Source organism: Macaca nemestrina, chromosome 13, assembly GCF_043159975.1.
Source record: "Macaca nemestrina isolate mMacNem1 chromosome 13, mMacNem.hap1, whole genome shotgun sequence".
Lineage (NCBI taxonomy): Eukaryota > Metazoa > Chordata > Mammalia > Primates > Cercopithecidae > Macaca > Macaca nemestrina.
Genome location: NC_092137.1, coordinates 110,717,768 through 110,739,283, shown reverse-complemented (window position 1 = coordinate 110,739,283; position 21,516 = coordinate 110,717,768). Strand labels below are relative to the sequence as shown.

Genomic DNA, 21,516 nt, shown 5'->3' with positions numbered 1-21,516 from the left:
TGTGTACAGAGATTGACCTGCGTCCTTTCTGGCAGAGAGGGGAGAAAGGGCACCTTTGTCTTTGTATAATATGATTATGTTGTATGCTTTTCAGAAAATAGAGGGAAGGCCAGAGTGCTTCTTAATTGCCTTCAGCTCAAAATATTTTAGCATGGCGTGTTGTATTCTCTGCACTGTTCCTGCTGCAGATATCTCCAAAGGCATCAGTCGCATCCACAGCACTACTTGTGGGGAAATATTGAGCAGAACTGGAACCAAATGTATAATTCAGCCCCACAGAGTCTCTGAGCCACAGGACAGAGTGAACTGCCCGGGAGTCAAAGCAGACACTGAACAGCTGACATTCTAAGAGTCTCCTTCCAGTAGATCGGCACAGAAACTCAAGTTCTTTTCACAGATTTGTCTGTGTTTCTTTTGTGGAAAAAAAACATAACCCTGTAGCTAAAATGTCTACTTCACAGTGCACGAAAACATCTAGAGCCTTAGCCAGAAGCAGCACAGACCCAGGCAGCCTGGTAATGTCTGGCGGGGGCAGCCCACAAAATCCATCAGCATGTGGCCCTGCGAGCCGCCACCAGTAACATATGTTTACATGCTAATGATTGTCAGGCTCATTTAGAACAAATTTGCATCCATCAAAGTCAAACAGCGAGCAGAGCAGCACATTTTCCTGTGTGTCAGTGGCCCCTGAGATACCAGGGAGAACTTGAATTGCCTGACCCCTTCAACTTCCAAGCATCCCAGAGGGAAAATGCAGACCCCAGGAAAGGACTGTGCTGGAAACCATTTGTTCTTACAGATGTCCGGAGTAGTCTTGTGACTGACCCAAAGACTCCCCTCTGAGGGTGGGGGAGACCTAGGTTAGGGGAGGGTGAACCGTGCTGCCTTCTAAGACCTTCCTTCTAAGGGAGGGTGGGGAGACCTAGGGTACGTGGAGGTGAGCCATACTGGCAGGAGCTTCCCTCTAAGGGAGGGTGGGGGAGACCTAGGGTAGGTGGAGGTGAGCCATGATGGCAGGACCTTCCTTCTAAGGGAGGGTGGGGAGACCTAGGGTACGTGGAGGTGAGCCATGCCAGCAAGACCTTCCTGCTAAGGGAAGGTGGGGAGACCTAGGGTAGGTGGAGGTGAGCCATACTGGCAGGACCTTCCTTCTAAGGGAGGGTGGGGGAGACCTATAATAGGTGGAGGTGAGCCATGCTGGCAGGACCTTCCTTCTAAGGGAGGGTGGGGAGACCTAGGGTACATGGAGGTGAGCCATGCCAGCAAGACCTTCCTGCTAAGGGAAGGTGGGGAGACCTAGGGTAGGTGGAGGTGAGCCATACTGGCAGGACCTTCCTTCTAAGGGAGGGTGGGGGAGACCTAGAATAGGTGGAGGTGAGCCATGCTGGCAGGAGCTTCCCTCTAAGGGAAGGGGGGGGGAGACCTAGGGTAGGTGGAGGTGAGCCGTGCGGGTAGGATCTTCCTTCTAAGGGAGGATGAAGTGTGCTTTGCTAGACTCTACACTTGAGTCTCAGCTTGGCCGACCCAGATGGGAGCAACTCACTTCTATCCTATGATTCTGGGTGTCCTCATCTGTCATGGAAGGTTTGGTTAAATGAGCTTAAAGTCACTCCAGTTGCAAAGCTGTGTGACTTGTAGATACATGCCAGTGCGAATGACTCACTTCACTTTTACAAGTTGCACAGATAGCCAGGCTTCCCCTTGTATCAGTCAGGAGGTCCCAGAAGACTTTGTCACAGGCAAAGAGGTGATTAAAAGGAGTCACTGACGGGATTCTTTGGAGATCGGTGGGCAGGGCCCAAGGGAAGTGAGAATAGCTCTCCCCAGATCATGGGCAAGGGATGCCTGGGGAGGGGCTGCTAACGTGGACAGGCATGAGTAAGAGAGGACTGAGGACAGTTCCTCTCCCTCCTCCACCTTCTACCTGCTGCCAGCAATGAATCCAACCAGCAGCCCTAGGCCAGGCCAGGCTCCCAGAGTCAGAGCCAGGAAGAAGCCAGGCACATAGAGAAGCCACTGGTCCCCACCAACACCAAGGATGCAGTAAGAATTTTGATGGAAATATTTAAAAACTCATTCAACAACTTCCTATCTCCCCAACCAGCCTCTACATATGATTCCACCTTTTCCAACTCCTGAGCCATCTGCAGGGATGTCACAGGGGTGGGGCTGCCTGCTCTGCCCAGGGCTCGGGACCCTCCAACCTTCAGAGGTCTGGAGTCCCCTCTCCCCTCCCTGGCAGCAATTGTCTTCTCTGCTGTCAAATTACCACTTCCATCCTCCCACAACACATGAGAATTTAAGACAGGATTTTGGTGGGGACACAGCTAAACCATATCAAAGGGGGGGGCCCCCTCATGGGGCTCTGGCATGAGCTTGGGTGACACAGGTTATAAGACCCCATCTGCTTCAGGTTAAATTGCATACCCCAAGATTCCCAGGTTGTAGTCCTAACCAAGGACCTCAGAATGTGTCTGTATGTGGAGATCGGCCTTTTAAAGAGGTGATTAAGGTAACGAAGTCATTAGAACTGATGCCCTTGTAAGAAGAAGAGATCAGGACACAGACATCTATAGAGGGACAACCGCACGAGGACACAAGAGAAGATGCCATCTGACAGTCAAGGAGAGATGCCTTAGGAGGAGCCAGTCCTGAACTCACCTTGACCTTGGACCTTCAGACTCCAGGACTATGAGAAATACATCTCTGTCTTTTCACAAAACTGCCTGTGGCAGCCCAACCAGAGCCATGCGCCATCTTTGGTTCTCAGAAATTCCACTTGTTTTTATACTCCTGGATTTTAGGAGGCCCCTGGATGACCAGCATGTGGCTAAAGTTAGAGAAGGAGTTACCTGTGTAAGAGAGCCCCACACATCTCTGAGCGGACACCGTACAGCCCATGAGATATTGGGTGTAGTATCATCCTCTCTTCCCTAGGATATTAAGAACAATATCATAGGAGGAGTGTACAGCCACAGCCCCTGCGTTACTGGGAGCAATAGCATCTTCTCCCCCTCTCAATATAAGGAACAATATCCCAGGGTGGGGGTACATCCCCTGTGATATTGGGCGTAATGTCATCGTCTCCCAATGCGGATATTAAGTATAGTGTCACAGGGGGTGTATACCTTCTTCGCTATCGGGAATAATATCCTCTCCCCTCAGGACTGTATGCAAAATATCGAAGGGGTTTTACAACTCGTGCGATATGGGCAGCAATATCATCCTCTCCCCACCTAGATGTTAGGAACTCTATCACAGGCGGCCGTACATTTCTTGCGATATTGGGAGTCATATCATCCTCTCCCATCATGGATATTAAGAACAATATTACAATGGAGGTGTACACCCACGGCAATATTGAGAGTATTATGCTCTCCCCTTCGGGATATTAGGAACAATATCGCAGGAGGTGTGTACAACCCCTGCGATATTGAGAGTAATATCATCCTCTCCTCCTGAATATAAGAAACAATATCACAGGAGGATGTACACCCCCTGTGATATTGGGAGTCATATCATTTTCTCTCCCTCTGGATATTCGGAACAATATCACAGTGGGTGTGTACACCCTCTGCAATTTTGCCACTAGTATCATCGTCTCCCTCCCAGGATATAGGGAACCATATCACAAGGAGGTGTACACCCCCTGCGATATTGGGAGTGATATCGTCCTCTCCCTCCCTGGATATTAGGAACAATATCACTAGGGAGTGTACACGTCCTGCAATATGGAGACTAATATCATCCTCTCGCCTCTGGATATTAGGAACCATATCATAGGGGTGGTGTACACCCCCTGTGAAATCAGAAGAAATATCATCCTCTCCACCTTTGGATGTTAGGGACAATATCACGGGGGAGGTCTATGCCCCCTGTGATATTGGGAGTCGTATCATCCTCTCCCACCCAGGATATAAGGAACAAGACGACCGAAGTGATGTACACCCACTGCCATAGTTTCAATAATGTCATCCTCTACCCCCTGGCTATTAGGAATCACATCATAGAGGGGTGTACACTTTCTTCGATATTGGGAGTGATATCATCCTCTCCCCGCAGGATATCAGGAACAAGTCTATTAATTATTAATATTAATAAATATAAGAAAAATTAAGAGTAATCATCGCTATTAATAATCACAGTAAAGATAGTAAAATACTAGTTAAAAATGTTAATGATTAGCATTAATCAATAGTAATATCACTATTAATAAAATGATGATATCAGCAATTAATGTTACTTAAATCAATACTAAGTGATGCTGGTAATAAGAATTAACATTAACAATTATTTTAAGCATGCATAATCGTATATTTAAAATAATTATCCATAATAATGGTATCCTATCAATAGTATCATTGATAATTGTTAATATCGATCATAGATGTTTAATAATTAATCATATTACTCCTAATACCGCAGGGGGTGTACAACTACCTGTGATGTTGTTCCTAATATCCAGGGACAGAGAGCATGGGATGTTGTTCCTAATTATCAAGGAGGGGAGAGTGTAATATTACTCCCAATATGGCAGGGTGTGTACATCCCCCCCAAGGCATTGTTCTTGCCATTCAAAACGAGAGAGAATGACATGACCCCAGATATCGAAGAAAGTGCAAACCCACGTATGATATTCTTTCTAATATCCAGAAAGGAAGAAGAAGATAGTAATCCTCATATGGCAGGAGGGGTACACTCACTCTGATATTTTTCCAAATATGCCGGGGGGAAAGAGGATAATTGCATTCTCAATATCGCACCAAGGGTTATACACCCCGTGTGAGATGGTCCTTCATGTTTCAAGGCGGGAGGGATGATATTATGACATATATGGCAGAAAGCGTACACTCCCCAGGGATATTGTTCCCATGATCCTGGAGGGAAGGGGATGATATTACTTTAAATATTACAGAAGGTGTACACGCCCCCAGTGATATTGTTTCTAATTTCCACGTGGGAGAGGAAGATATGACACCCAATAATGCAGGGAGTAGAAACAATCCTGGGATATTCTTCTTAACGTTCAGGGAGGAAGAGGATGATATTACTCCCAATACAGACGGGTGTACACCCTCTGACGGTGTACACACTGAGGGTATACAACCATCTGTGAAAGAGTTCATAATTTCCAGAGGGGGAGATGATATTACTCACAATATCATAAACAGGCTGTGAGTCCACCATGGCCCCTAACAGCCAGCGGGAGGAGAAGGGGTGGCTATTAGTCCCCACCTTGTGGGGGGTGCCTCACCCCCCTGCGAGGTGACTCCTAATAGTCAGAGGGGGAGAGGGGGTGGTGATTAGTCCCCATCTCGCGGGGGGTGCCTCACTGCCCTGCGATGTGGCTCTTAATATCCGGGGGGGAGAGGGTGTGGCTGTTAGTCCTCACATCGTGGGGGCGGTCCTAAAATAAAATACATGTTAACTATTTAAAGGTGTGAATTTTATTACATATAGAAAAATGTGTGTTTAGCGTACAAATGTATGCATTTATGTCAAATACATGAAAACACATAATCCAGGTGTTTCGGTTCATACCACTGTAGAGACTTTTCGGTTTCTTTTCATACAACTGCCCAACTGGGGCCCAGAACCAACACCCACCAGCTGTGTCACTGCATCTGTTGTTTTACTGTCACACACCGGCCCTACCCCACAAAAAAAAAGGAAAAAAAAAGCCATGGCACGTAATTAAAAACTAATTTTACAACATTATTAGAGATGACTTGTGGTCGTCTTTGAAGAGATTGCAGCATGTGAAGAATTTCAAATACAACTATGTTCTGGGTCTCCTGATCTAAGGACCTGTCCACACTGGTGGCTTTAGCAGTGCTTCATGCAAACTTCCAGAAGGCATGTGTGTCATGTCTAAGAGCAAACTAGAGTTCACGCCTCAGCACTGTGTGCCTCCTCTTTCTTCCGTCCCACAGGCACCGTCTTCTCCCAGGGAGCTGGTGCTGTGCTCTGAGGCTCTGTCCCACCAGTCCCTGCCAAGTCCCTGGTGCCATTGTGGAGAACCAGTCTCCGTCTGTCAAAGTGTGTTGTGCAGAAAACAACTCATCCAAATCTGTTTAAAAACCACACATTTGCGACGCCTATAGGCCTCAGAAGGTGGAGGCAGACAGGTAAAAGCAGCTGCCATGGGGGCTGAAGATCAAGCCGGTCTGTCTGGCGACTGATGGGCACTGTCGGCAGTGAGCCACTGTACATTTAGCGAGGCTGTCTGGCCCCTCACCTCTGCCAAGCCTCCACCCATCGAGTCTGGCCTGGATTCTCACACGCCTGTACAGCCTTCATCTGGTTCATAACTCAGCTCACAAAGGGCCCCATACAAAGGCCCCCGTACCGCGGCAAGGATGGCGGTAGTCACGCCTGTGGCCGTTTATCCTCTCTGCATCTAGCTCCTCTTCCTGAGGCAACAGCACCTCTGAAGTCACAGTCTGGCCTCCCAACTCTCCCCCGTCCAGGGCTTCTTGGCATGTTGCTCTGCTGCACACACCTCAGCAAATACTGCTGATTAGCCAGAATCACCTAGAAATCTCTTAACCTCGATTCTGACTGCTTTTATAATTTGTAATATTTGTACTTCTGGTGTGATTTGAGGAACAACAAATTTTAAAATTAGAGAAGATGTGGTTTTTATTCTCTCCTTTCTACTTGCAACCTTGAAAATTCAAGTAGCAGCAAGGGTTTGTTGAAAGTAACTTCCACCAAATAGAACCTATTACAAATGTACTACAGAGTGTCAAATAACCACATAGATGTAAAATAGACATGCAGACACAGATATCAAATCCAATGGTTAAACCAAACTGAGAAATGCTTGCCAGTTTGATAGGACTTCTGAAACTTGACAAAAATGTTGGCTAAGGGATACAAGATGCTATGAGATGAGTGAAATGTTTGGCCTAGAACCACAGGCTCTCTCCTCATTACAGCAGAAAATCCATAAGGAAGTCAAATCTAAAAGAACCAGGTACCATTGAACGGCATAATCAGTCGTCCTTCCCATCCCTGGGCCAGCTGCGGTGAGTACAGCCAGTCGTTCACCAACATCCATCATCCATCCTCCAGGCCATGGCTACACTTTACTCCCAGGCTCCCTGCCATTATGTAGATTAGGTAAATCATGGCCACTCTCGCCTTAATCCTACCCCCGCCAGCGTGGCAATCACTCAGTCCCAACCACAGCAAGGACAGCTGTGTCCGTGGGAACACAGAGCAGGGGTCTGAAAGGAACCTGGATCTCTGAATACCTCATGGAGCAGTCACCAGCCTGGAACATCCTCCCTGACAGGTTTGCAAGAGAGAAAAACTCCTTGGTTCCTCAAGCTACAATACTGCAGAGTCTCAGGTCACAGCATCCTTACCTACCCTCGTCAGGAACCGTTCATGCTCATCAAGATATGAGAACAAAACTGGAGTGGCACAGTCACACACACCCAGAACGCAGACCACCTGCTGCTCACATTCATCGTATTAACACCAAAAAGCCACCGTGGTGGATATCCTGGATGTGGACACTCGGCGGCTTTTTGCTGGAGATGCGCTTTGTGCATTTATCGCATGACCATCTTGGCATCAGGAGCTGCTGCGCAGATGGCAGCTGTGCACGTCACAGGGAGTCTCACTCGCTGGACTCTCAGCCAGCTCCCACTATCAGTGCCCGCAGAGTCCTCTCCTCTGGGAGAACGTGCTTAGACGCCACAGTGTCCTGTGGATCCACACAACCGCGCTGTCCTCCCTGGCCACTGTGCCTCTCCACTGTGTCCACACAGGCCTCCCTGTCCTCTGTGCTTATCGCGGCTCCAATAGTCCTCCCTGTCTACCTGTTGGGGCTCGGATAGGCCTCCTTGTCCACCTGCGAGGCCCGTGCACTGCAAGATTACACCATTCCAAGGCTGCTCGATGAGGCTTCACACAGGGACATTGTATTTCATTCACTGCTAGGTTCTACACTGACTTTTATGACCCCAGGGAAGGACTAAGACTTAAATAGAACAGGGGCTAGGTGATACAAACCGCCGCTGTAATCAGCACATAACAAGACCAGGCCACAGGAAGGAAGCAGCAGCCCTCGGCCACAGCCTGTTACACAAGTCGCTGACATCTCTGTCCAACATGGATAAAAAGACCTTCTTTCCTCCGAAGTCTAAAGCAACATATCCCCCGATCTGACAGTAATTCTGTTGTACATTTAACTTCATCTTGCTCTTCTAAGTGACTGTTCACGGTCTTAACACCTGTACAAGAATTTCTCAGTTGCTGAACCACTGTTAGTTATTCAGCAGATAAAATGGCAGCAGATTGTACCCCAGGAAGAAACACACCCAGTCACGGGCGCAGAACGGGACATCAACACAAACCGTTTCCCAGAAAAAAACGCATCTCTGCTTTAGGACGTACCATCCCCGGTCTCCATGAGCTCGACGTTGCCATACTTGTGCGCTGTCCGGGACCCCGTGGAACCCTGTGGTCGCTCCATCTGTATGGAGTGCTCTGAGGTGTACGTGGTTACGTCAGGAGGTGCAGAATGATTTTCTGTAAAGAAGCACATCATGAGTGTTTCTGGTGGTCGTGGCATTTGCTCTGCAGGTTGAGCAAGCCATAACTTAGGAAGAGACCGGAGCGCGGGCGCTCACCCTGGGGGTGCCGTGAGAAGCCAAAGCCGATCTCAGCCATGTCTGCCACACACATCCGGCACAAAGGGGGACCCCAGCATAACTCATGTTGCCGAAAATGGAGCAGAGTTCGGTGAAACCTCAATTTCCTAACAGGAGCCACGTCAGCGGCATTTTAACTAGAATAACGTTAGACCGGCAATGGCAGGGCGCCAGGAAGCGTGTGTGTGTTCATGGAAGGGTCCCGTTTCCTGTCGGCCACCGTCCACACAGCCCAGGGCTTTACTCGCGCTTTGGAGCCCAGGGCCTGGAATTGGAAACCCAGCTCTGGAAACTTCTGGGGATTTGGGGATGTCCCTTAAGCTCTCCGTGCCTCAGTTTCTTCATCAAATGGGAACAGTAATGGCTATGACCATGTAGGGTCCGGGGTGGGGTTTGGCCAGTGTGACTATGTTGTGACTGGACTCCTTAGAACACTCACTCACACGCACGATCACAGATGCTAAGTTCTCGTTCACAGGCTTCTGATTATCTCAGAAGGTCAAATGCATATCTGACTTTTTAATTCTCTTGTTTTGCCACACAAAATATTTCTCCTCTTCAAGTTTCATTATTTTGTCATGGCTTTTCCAAAAGACTCCCAAACTTATAGAAAATTTCCAGATAGTCTAGGATTATCTTTGTGCCCAATTAGAAATTACTGGAACGCGATCACCCGAGAGTTACATTTGGGTCACACTGAGCCCTGAGGTACATGAGTTAGGAGCCCCTCATAGTTTGGATAAATTAATTCTTTGTACTAAAACTTCCTCCAGTATTGAAAGGGTAAACCCACAAAGGGAGGCCCAAGTGCAGTGATTCATTTGTTCAAAAGTACGTGTTTTCCTTGGTAAGATTCTGTGTATTTTCTTAAAATTGAATGAAATCCGAGGATACAAATGCTTCCACCAAGAGGCAGAGGTGGTGTCTGGCCTCCCCGTTCACGTCTGGCAGAGCCACTATCCTGCGATCCAATATACACATGGAATTTTATTATGGAAAAATATGTAGCAGTCACACATTTCTGTTCAATGTTTAGCCTACTGTGATTTCAGGTAGGGTTATTAATTCACATAAACGAGTGTATATGTTCCTGAAACTGTCAAACTGAAGTTTAATACTGCTGTGCATTTGAGTACTACTTTGCAAACTTTTAGAGAGTATTTCTGTTTTCTCCTTTATACTCACAACAGTTGAGAGAGAAAAATTATTTTTTTCAATTTTTTTTCCCTCACTCAAAGCCTAAAGCAAGGACAAAGGACTTCAAGATCCCAGCAGCAGTTATTGGGAAAAGTGAGACAGACCCAGCTCTCCTGACAGCAAACTCCTGTTCCAGACAGAAAACAGCTGACGCTTTCAGTGTCAGTGAGCACCGAAGGGGCTGGGACCCAAGTCAATCCAAAACGCCTCTGGGTGTCAAGGAGTCAGTGATCTAGAAGTGAACATTCTGGGGTTCTGGGGTGTCTGTCGGCTGTCTGATCACACGTGACGTCCACCTGCTTCCCACTGACGGTTTTGCAGAGATCAGGCTTTCCTGTGGTAGCTGGTGCCAGGAGGGTCTGAGCCTGTGGCTCGTGCTCTGTTATCGGCGACTTGGTTCACAGTCGTCTCCGGTTACTGCTTTAATAGAGACACACACCAAATCCTATTCAACCCAAGTCCCATACTTGATGGAAAACATTTTCTCCTGAACCATTCAAAGGCAGAGCGACGCGAGGCTCATCATGGCTCCCCTACGCGTGGGCTCTACCTCTAGTAATTCTCACTTCACTCCTTTTCCACGGCATCTTCAAACATTGTAGGGCAGTGATCCTAACTTCGTTCTTTTTCTAACACAGAGGATCTCCCTTGTCATAGAACCTACACAAAACAGTGCGCCACGCCCAAGAAATCTGAACACCTGTGGCAGACAGCAGCGTAAAGCAGCCGTGGTTAAAGCCCTCGTTTCCATCAATGACTCCCGTGGTCAGGAGGAGCACACTTTAAAACCCTGTCCTATTGACTGGGACTGTTAAGGTTTCACAAAGGAGCATAAGTGAGAAGAAAAGATGGGAGTGGATATGGCTGCAGGATTCCCCAGTAGAAAGGCCCCTGGAATTCCAGTTGTGGGAGGGACCTGGGCATGAGAAGCAGTAAAGGAGCTTCCAGAAACAATCCAACCAAAGCACCCCAGGGGCCAGAGGGGCTCTGCGCTCTTTCCACCAAGGGATTCCACAGCCATGATGCAAACAGAGGAAAATCTGCACCCACAAAGGCATTTAGACAACAGGCACAGAAAGACACTGTGAAGCGTGCTCACCTATGTGGGTTTGGGCCATGACCTCCGCCAGCCTGTGGGCAGCCCCGCTGCCCCTGCTCTGCATGGAGGACGAGGAGGTCGAGGAGGTGGAGGAGGTGGAGGAGGTGGAGGACGTGGTGGAGCCATGGATGGCCTGACTGATCCAGTGCTCCATGTTGATGCAACCCTGGCTGGAGGTCGGGGTACCTTGGGAGTCCCCCTGCACTGAGTGTTCGTCTTCTGAGCCAGGAGAGGTATCTTTGTAAGAAGAAAAACGATTTGCTATGTATTGCAGCAGAAACATGCACCACAATCTCAGTCCCTCAAACACAGATTTACTTCACGCAAGTCTGAACAGTTGTTCAATGACTTTTTGCTGTAGACACTGTTGAGAATTTAAACCACTTTTCAGACAATGAACCATTTAACTTTAGCATGATGAATTTTGCTTCCAAAACACCTTAAACAAGCATGCTATAAGATGATTGATACTGTCATCTCAAAGGTGCACTGACACATTTCCTCTACACAGTAGTTTGGGAAGAAACCAAGTGTTTTCTTGTGTCAGTCAGAAAGTGAGAGGGCAAGGGGAGGCGGAGGGCCTGTGTGGCTCTCAGGAGTCTCAGTGTGACTATGTTTACCCCTTGTTAGTCCTGAGATGCTCTTCTGGGCTCTGATTTATTTCTACATTGGTGTATGTGTTACATACTCATGCAGGTGATTTCTCCGTCTGTGTGTTAGTTACCTTACAGCTGATTTATTTGTATGTCCGTGTGTTAGATGCCCATGCAGCTGATTTATTTCCACATCGGTGTGTTAGATGCCCATGCAGCTGATTTATTTCTACATCAGTGTGTTAGATACCCATGCAAGTGATTTCTGCGTCACTGTGTTCGATACCCATGAGGGTGATGGATTTTCTACGTCTGTGTGTTCAATACGAATGCAGCTCTCTAAGGATCAAGACGCTGATGATGGTAACAGGAGAGAAAGCAGAATATGCCTCACATGGAGCGGCCCCTCCACCTCACACAACAAACCCTCATGTCACATTTTACACTCTCATCTACTCACTTTTACAGAATTCGTCTCTTATACATTCTCATTATTGATTTTTCTATCTACAAATTGAGTATCTTGGATTATGATAAAATACATCCATTTTTTCACTCTAATTCAGGAGAACATTTTTCATTTAATAACTTTTCATGCAGTACCAAGGTTTTTGGGAATAAATTGCTGGTGTATTTGTTAAACTTCAACCTAAGAATGACACTCAGAATCCTACTTACAGGTGAGTGATGGGAGGTGCTGGCTCACGTGAGCAGCTCCAGATCATTGGGTGAGAGGAGGAGTCACAGCAAATAAGCTTAAAACACAGGTTTGCTTCTTAAAAGACACTAATAGCAAACAATATTCACACTTATTACCACTGTCACATGACTTATGCTGTCTGGGAATTTTTTTTTAAAGTTTACTTGTTAGACAAGCAATGATATTAGGAGCCTGAAAATTCTCTATCACCTTGCTTTTTTTTCTTTTGAGACAGAGTCTTGCTCTGTTGCCCAGGGTGGAGTGCAGTGGCATGATCTCAGCTCACAGTAACCTCTCACTCCCAGGCTCAAGCGATTCTCCTGCCTCAGCCTCCCAAGTAACTGAGATTACAGGCACGTGCCACCATGCCTGGCTCATTTTTGTATTTGTAGCAGAAACAGGGTTTCACCATGTTGGCCAGGCTGGTCTCAATCTCCTGACCTCGTGACCCGCCTGCCTCGGCCTCCCAAACCGCTGGGATTACAGGCGTGAGCCACTGCGCCTGGCCCACCCTGCCTTTTAAGAAAACTTACACAATTTATATCAAAGTAAAAGTAAAACTGACACAGCCTTGAGACTTTTGAGAAAGGTACACAACCAGGTGTCCATATGGCACACAACCATCTCCCCAGAACGTCTTCTCACAACCCTTTCCAATCTTTCATTCCTCACTCCCACCTACCTTTTCCAAGAAACCTGCAGAATAATGTGATATAGACACTCGACAGAATAGCAGCAAACCAAGCAAGCAGCATATGAAATGCAAGCAGCATGACCAGTGATGACTAGAATTACACAGCATGGGGACAGGAAGTTGATTTAACATTCAAAAGTGAATTAATGTCATACACAATATAGAATTACGGAGTAGAACCGCAAGTTGGCCTTAAGAGACATAGAAAAGTACTGACAAATTCAAGAGAATGAAACTCAACAAACCAGGACTAGAAGGCAATTTCCTCAACCTGTTAAAGTATATTCGTGAAAAGCCACAGCTAACCTTGTATTCAATGGTAAACAATAGAATGCATTTTCCCTAAGATGGAGAACAAGACAAAGATGTCCCCTCTTGCCACTATTATTCAACATTATCTGGTAGGTTCTAGCTGGAGAAATAATTTAACAAATTTAGTAGTAAAGACATTCCGATTAGAAAGGAATAAAAGTGTCTTTATTCATAGATGACAAGACCTTGAGATGTAGAAAATGGCAAGAAATACACCAAAAATGTTTGCATTACTAAAACAAAGTTTGATGAGGTCACAGAAGATAAAGATATACATACACTAGCAATAAACAACCTGAAAATAAAATTAAGAAAATCGTTCCATTCACAATAGCATCAAAAGCATGAAATACTCAGCTGAACTTCTAACAAAAAGGCGCACAATTACAACTATAAAACATTACTGAGAGAAATTAAAGATCCAAATAAATGGAAACTAAATAAATGGAGGCAGATTCATGATCGTGAATTGGAAAACTCAGCATTATCAAGACAATTCTTCCCAAACTGTTCCATTAATTCAAGGCACTGCCTAATAAAATCCCAGAAGGCTGTGTGTGAAATGGAAAACTTATTCTCAATTTTATCTGGAAATATAAAGGACCTACAATAGCCAAAATCATTTTGAAAAAGGAAAACAAAGTTGGAGGACTTCACTATCTGATTGCAAAACTTAACATAAAGTCATGGTTATCAAGGCAGTGGTATTAGCACAAAAATAGACACGTACATCAAAGGAACAGAATTAAACTCAGAAATAAAGCCTTATATTTATGGTTAATTTATTTTTGACAAAGGTCTCAAGACAATTCAGTAAGAGAAAGGTAGTTTGTTTTTTCAACAAATGTTGCAGGGGCAACTGGGTACCCACACACCAAAAAGAAAAAGCGTGGGAAAAAAAATCCCCCAAACCAAACCAAAACAAATAAAAATCCCACTTAGATCCCTACTGCACACACAAAAATTAACTCCAAATGGATCACAGACCTAAAGGAAAGAACAGTAAGACCATGAGACTTCTAAAACTTCCAATAACACAATCCATAAAAATTAGTAAAATGGACTTCATTAAAACAGAAAACTGAAGTTTTAAAAGATGATTATCTCCCTATAGCTAATGTAACAAATTACCTTGATCTTAGGGGCTTATAACGAGACACGAATCTATTATCCTACTGATGGAGAAGACAGAAGTGTAAAATCTAAGTGTCAGCAGAACTATGTTCCTTCTGGAGGCGTCAAAGGAAAATCCATTTCTTTACCTTTCCCAACTTCTAGAGGCCACCTGTGTCCCTGACTCCTGGCCCCTCTTCATCTTTAAAGGGCATCACTCCAGTCTCCAGTTCTTTTCTCTTGTAAGAACCTTCTTGATTACAGTGGGTCTACCTACTTAAACCAGGATAATGGTCCCATCTCAAGATCTTAAATTAATCAGCTGCAAAATCCCTTTTGCCACTTCAGGCAACAGGTTCATAAGTTCCGTGGAATAGGACCTGGGTATCTTGGGGGAAAGGCTTTGTTCTGTCTGCTACATAATAGTTTGTTCTTTCACTGAGAAACGTTACATCTGTAAAAGTCTTATATTCAGATTGTATAAAGGCACCTATAACCCATAAGACGACAACCAACCCATTTAAAACGTGAGCAAAAAACCTGAACATTTTACCAATATATACAAATGGCTATGGATAGGAATTAGCACATTAAAAGCTAATAAGCACATTAAAAATGCTTAGCATCATTCATTGTTGCAAAGTAAATACACAATGATATACCATTTCACATCAATTAGAATGGTAAAAATCAAAACATCAACAATAACTCTCGGTGGTGATGATGTGGAGAAACTGGGATGCGCATATGCTGCTGGCGGAAGTGTGAAATGGTGCAGTTATTTTGTAAATAATTTGGCAGTTTTTAAAAAGCTAAACCTAAACTTACAATAAGACTCAATCATGCTACTTGGCATCCACTTCAGATAAAGGAAATTATATGCATACACAAAGATATGTACCTAAATGTCGACAGCAGCTGAATACTGGAAACAATGAAGAACCAACTGGTAAATGAATAAACAGAATGTATCATATCTATCAAATAGAATATGAATAAATATTAAGGAATAAACTACCGATGCATGGTATAGCAAGGACTTCAAAACAGGTAATGGAGGCATAGAGAAGCATGTACAATTTATGATTTTATATCATAAAATTGTAAGATCATTAAAAAACAAAAGCCATAAAATCATAGAGTAAAATATTCTATGATTTTATATTCTACAAAATGTAGAGCGCACTGTTATGATTTCTAGGGTTCTTTTTCATAAAACTAACCTTTCATCTGATATCGTTTGCAATCAGCCAAGTACATTCTTTAGCACGTTTATAGTGTAGTTCTGCTGATAACACATTCTCTCAGCTTTCATGTTTGGGAATGTGTTGTTTCACCAGTTTATAAAGGAGATTTTCCCTGGATATGAGTTGACAGGCCTTTCTCCTGCTTTTAGTGCTTTAAAAAATGTCTTTCCATGGTCTTCTGGTCTCCACTGTGTCTTCACAGAAGTCACGCGTTGTTCAAATGCTTCTCTGGTGTGTCACGTGTCTTTTTCTTCTGAGTCCTTTCGGGATCTCCTCTTCATCTTGGGATTTCAGTACTTTGGCTATCATGAACGTGGATGTGATTCTTGTTATACTTGTTCTGCTTGGAATTCACTGAACTTCTCAGGGCCGGACACAGGTGGTTTGACATCAATCTGAGAAAATTTGGACTCCTTTTTTTCAAAGGTTCCTGCTCTTCTCTCTCTTTTCCTTCTTGTATTACAAGTATATTGACATATCACAGGAGCTTGAGGTTCTGTTGGCTTTTCTTTCATTTTGTTTCTCTGGGCTTCACTTTGGTTAATTCCTTTTCATCTTCCTTCTCCAACCTGGTAAGCCCATCAGCGCCATTTCATCTCAGTGTCATATTTTCCAGCTTTACAGTGATGTCTCATGTATACCCTATATATGTACACCATCTCCTATCATCGACATTGCCTACCAGACTGGTACATTTGTCACAACTGATACTTCTACAGTGAAACATCATTACCACTCCAACTCCATCATTCACATCAGGGTTCATTCTTCGTGTTGTACAATATATGGGTCTGGACAAATGCATAATATGTATCCACCATTACAGTATCATACAGAGATCACATGATATTAAAAATTCTCCTGCTCTGCCTATTCATCCCTGCCTCCCCCTGGCAACCACTGATCTTCTTACAGTCTCCATAGTCTTGCCTTTTCCAGGATGTTGTAAAGCTGGAATCATACAACAACCTTTTCAGATTGCTTCTTTCACTTAGCAATATGCCCTTTAAGTTTCCTCCGTGTCTTTTTATGGATAGCTCATTTATTTTCAGCCTCAAATAATATCCCATTGTCTGGATGTACCACAGCTCACTTATACATTCAACTACTGAGGGGCATTGTGGTTGCTTCCAAGTTTTGGCAACTATGAATAAGGCTGCTCTAAATATCTACATGCAGGCTTTGTGTGTAGACATAAGTTTTCAACTGCTTTGAGCAAATGCCAAGGAATCTAATTGCTTTATCATATGGTGAGAGTATATTTAGTTTTGTAAGAAACCACCAATCTGGCCGGGAGCGGTGGCTCAAGCCTGTAATCCCAGCACTTTGGGAGGCCAAGGCGGGTGGATCACGAGGTCAGGAGATCGAGACCATCCTGGCTAACATGATGAAACCCCGTCTCTACTAAAAATACAAAAAACTAGCTGGGCGTTGTGGCGGGCGCCTGTAGTCCCAGCTACTCGGAGGCTGAGGCGGGAGAATGGCGTGAACCCGGGAGGCGGAGCTTGCAGTGAGCCGAGATCGCGCCACTGCACTCCAGCCTGGGTGACACAGCGAGACTCCGGCTCAAAAAAAAAAAAAAAAAAAAAAAAGAAACCACCAATCTGTCTTCCTAAAGGCCGTTCTATTTTGCACTAAGACCAGCAATGATTGAGACACAATTCCCACAGCTCCACGTCTTCACAGGCTTTGGTGTTGATAGTGTTCTGGATTCTGGCGTAGTGATATCTTACTGTTGCTTTAATCTGCATTTCTCTATGACACATGATGTGAAGCATGATTTCATACGTCGATTTGCCATCTCTATATCTTCTTAGATGAGGCATCTGTTAGTCTTTGACCCATTATTGTGATGAATTACGTTAATTGACTTTTCAATGTTAAACCAGCTTTGGATATGTGACATTCCATGTGGTTTTAGTGCACAATTTTTGTTAGATTTAATTTGCTAATATTTTATTGAAGATTACTGCATCTATGTTCATGAGAGATGTTCTGTAGTTTTCTTGTAATATTTTGTTATTAAAATGGTATTTGATATTAAAATGATGCTGGCTCTATAGAATGAGTTAAGAAGCATTCCTCAGCTTCTATGTTCTGAAAGAGATTGTAGATAATTGGTAAAATTTCTTCTTAGATATTTGGTAGAATTCACCAGTGAACCCATCTGGGTCTGGCACTTCCTGTTTTGAAAGGTTATTAACCACTGATTCAATTTAACAGATAAAGGCCTATACAGATCGTTTCTTCCTGTTCAAATTTTGGCAGATTCTGTCTTTAAAGAAATTGGTTCATTTCATCCACGTTATCAAATTTGTGGCCATAGAGTTGTTCATAATTTTTATTATCCTTTTAATGTCCATGGGATCTGTAGTTATGTCCCTTATTTCATTTCTGATATTGGTAATTTATCTGCTGTATTTTATTTTTTCTTGTTAGAGGCTTACAGATTTTCTCTCAAAGAACCAGCTTTTGGTTTCATTGATTTTTCTCTACTGATATTCTGTTTTCAATGTATTGATTTCTGCTCTTTCATTATTTGTCTCCTGCTCAGAATTTAATTGGATGTTCTTTTTCTAGTTTTCGAAGGTGGAAGCTGATTGATTTTAGATCTTGTTTTTTTTAACGTATGCATTTAAAATCTATAAATTTCCCTAAAAACATTACTGTCACTGCAGCTCACAAATTTTTAACAAGTTTTCATTTTCATTTACTTCAAAAATTCGAAGAAATCTTCAGATTTCTTCCTTGAGCAATGTATTATGTATAAGTGTATTTTTTAATATCCTAATATATTTTCTCGTCATCTATTATTGATTTCTACTTTACTGTGGTTGAGAACATACTTGTTTGATTCCTATTTTTTTAAATTTGTTAAGGTGTGTTTTATGGACCACAACATGGTATTGTCTTGGTGAATGTTGTGTATTCTGTTGTTGTTGGAGGAAATAGTCTATAAACGTCAGTTATATACAGTTGACTGAGGATGCCGATTTCAATTTTGTCCTTACTGATTTTCTGGCTACCGAATTGGTCCATTTCTGATAAAGGGGTGTTAACGTCTCCAACTATAATAGTGGGTTAATTACTTCTCCTGGAAGTGTATCAGTTTTTGTTTTGGCATTCTGATGCTTTGTTAGCAAAAATACATTTCAGGATTGTTATATCTTCTTGGAGAATTGATCCCTTTATTTCATAATAGTCATCTCTGGTAACTTTCCTTGATGTAAAGCCGACTGTGTCTGAAATTAATATCACCACTTCCATTATCCAAAATGAGTGTTGGCCGGGTGCGGTGGCTCATGCCTGTAATCTCAGCACTTTAGGAGGCCAAGGCGGGATGATCACCTGAGGTCAGGAGTTCAACACCGGCCTGGCCAACATGGTGAAATCCCATCTATACAAAAATAGGGAAAAAAAAAAACCCGATTACCCAGGCATGATGACAAATGCCTGTAATCCCAGCTACTCAGGAGGCTGAGGGAGAATCACTTGAACCTAGGAGGCAGAGGTTGCAGTGAGATGAGATCAGGCCATTGCACGCAAAAAAATTAGCGTTAACATTTGTATCTTTTTCCATCCCTTTACTGTTGATCTATATGTATGTCTTTATATCTAAAGTGGATTTCTTATAGACAATATATAGTTTGGTGCATTTGGACTGACACTGAAAGTAACGATATACAGTTGAATTAACATCTACCATATTTGTTACTATTTTCTATTTGTTGCCCTTGTTTTTTGTTTTTGTCTTTCACTCTTTTTTTTTTCCTTGTGGTCTTAATTGGGCATTTTCTATGATTTATTTTCTTTCCTTTTTTAGCATATCAGTTACCCTTTTTTTTTTTTTTTTAAGTGGCTGCCTTGGAATTTGCAATATAAATTTACAAGTAACCCAAGTCCACTTTCAAACGACACTACACTGGTTTCTTGATAATGCAAGCACACTATAATAACAAAATAATCCTAATTCCTAATTGCTCTCTCCCATCCCTCCATCCCTTGGGCATCACTGCTCTCCTTCATTTCACTTATATTTAAGTGTGTGTATATGACATATACATAAGCATGTAATATACTGTCGCTATTATGAATGAACTGTTATGTTAGATCTATTAATAAAAATGAAAGATTTTCTACTACCTTCACTATTTCTTCTTTGATGCTTTTTGTTTTTCTATTTATTTTTTTAAACAGACAAGGTCTTGCTCTGTTGCCCAGACTGGAGTGGAGTAGCATCATTATAACTCACCGCAGCCTTGAACGGGATCCTGGGTTCAAGAAGTGACCCGTCTCAGCCTCTCAAAAGTAGCTGGCACTATAGGTGCCGGCCACTACGTTTGGCTTTTTTTTTTAAATGAGACAGAGTCTCACTACGATGCCCAGGCTGGTCTAAACTAAGCGGCCTCCAGCTGTTCTCCCATCTTTGCCTCCCAGAGTGTTAGGATGACAGGTGTGAGCCCCTGTAAACAGACTGTGCTCTTCCTTTCCTTATGTACAGCTGAGTTACTGACCTCTACTATTTTCTCTAAAGAACTTTGAACATTTTTTGCACGGCAGGTCTACCGGCAACAAATTTTGCAATTTTTGCCGGAGAAGGTCTTTACTTTTTCTTCACTTTTGAAAGATAATTTCACAGAGTATAGACTTCTAGGTTAATGGAATTTTTTTCCTCTCAATAGTTTCAATACTTCACTCCATTTCTTGCTTTCATGGTTTTTGAGGGGAAGTTGAATATAATTCTTATCTTTGATCCTCCATAGGGAAGGAGATTACTCTAGTTTCTTTGCTTTTTAATCTTTGATTCACCATAGTTTGAATATTTTATGCCCAAGTAGAGTTTATTTTTGTTTTGTTTTTGTGGTCCTCGTTTTTACATTTATCCTTCTTGGTGTTTCTTGAGCTCCCTGGATCTATGGTTTGGTGTCTGGCATTAATCTGAGGAAATTCAGCTATTACTGTTACAAATATTTCTTCTGTTCCTCTTTCTTCCCCCTTGTATTACCGTTATGCATATTTTCTGCCTCTGTGGAAGTCCCATAGTGCTTGGATACTCTGTTCTTTTTTGCTTTTCAGTTCTAGAGGTTGGAATTGGGTATTTCCCTTTCCCCCAGGTCAGAAGGCTCTGATAAAATCCCACCAGGTGAGTCTCTAGTTAACTAGCTTCTCTGGAAGGTAGACCTAGTGAAGAGTGCACCTGCATATTGAAAAATGATTCCTATTCTCTTTCCCCTGTAGTAAGTATGAAGGGATTTTTCTGTGATGTTTACTTCGCGAACCTGGTTGAACTTCTGATGATACAACTCACAAAAGCATGAGACCCATATGCACAGGCCTCCTGGAGGTTTTAACTCTCAGACGTGGCCGCACCTCACTGCAGCAATTTGTCAATTCCAGTTCAGGTTTTCCAATCCCAGTGTGGGTTCCTTGGAGCATTGTGCTCCAGTGTATGGTGATTCATCTGCTTTACCTGTCCAGCCAATCTACGGACAGTGGCTTGCCTGTGACCTCAGGTCTCGTGCAGGTTTAAGAAGAACTGCTGATTTTTCAGTTTGCTCAGCTTTTTACCTGTGAGGAGGGAGTGACAATTCTCAAGATTATCAAGTATGGAACCTGAAATTCCCCAACTCCATTATAGTAAAAAGTGTCTTCCCTTCCTCTGGCTCAAGAATTAAAATATTTTCATTCTTTGACACGTTGTAATTTGATTCCCTAAATATTTATAATTATAGATTTAAAAACTCGGTCTTCTGTTGTATCAGACATCTAGACGGGCACTTTCCAACAGAATTATGAGAGTCCTGTTATAGAACTTGAAACCTTCCTTGTAGCCTCATATAAACAGGTACAATTAATTTTACTAGTATATTTTTAACTTGAAATGCTCATACTATA

General features: G+C 43.3%; 1 protein-coding gene across 5 annotated transcripts in view; it reads right to left on the bottom strand.

The window, feature by feature from the left end:
- The window catches only part of LOC139357953 (disco-interacting protein 2 homolog C-like), a 57,041-nt gene that overhangs the window by 9,193 nt on the left and 26,332 nt on the right, over positions 1 to 21,516 (bottom strand). For 4 of the 5 annotated variants that reach the window (XM_071077155.1, XM_071077153.1, XM_071077156.1 and 1 more), the window contains 2 exons: positions 10,963 to 11,199; positions 8,410 to 8,544 (listed from right to left, as the gene is read on the bottom strand). In XM_071077155.1, the coding sequence (XP_070933256.1) occupies positions 8,410 to 8,544; positions 10,963 to 11,199 (372 nt within the window). Of the gene's footprint in view, positions 1 to 8,409; positions 8,545 to 10,962; positions 11,200 to 17,195; positions 21,190 to 21,516 lie in introns of those variants that run through there. The other variant, XR_011612041.1, reaches the window with a different exon arrangement.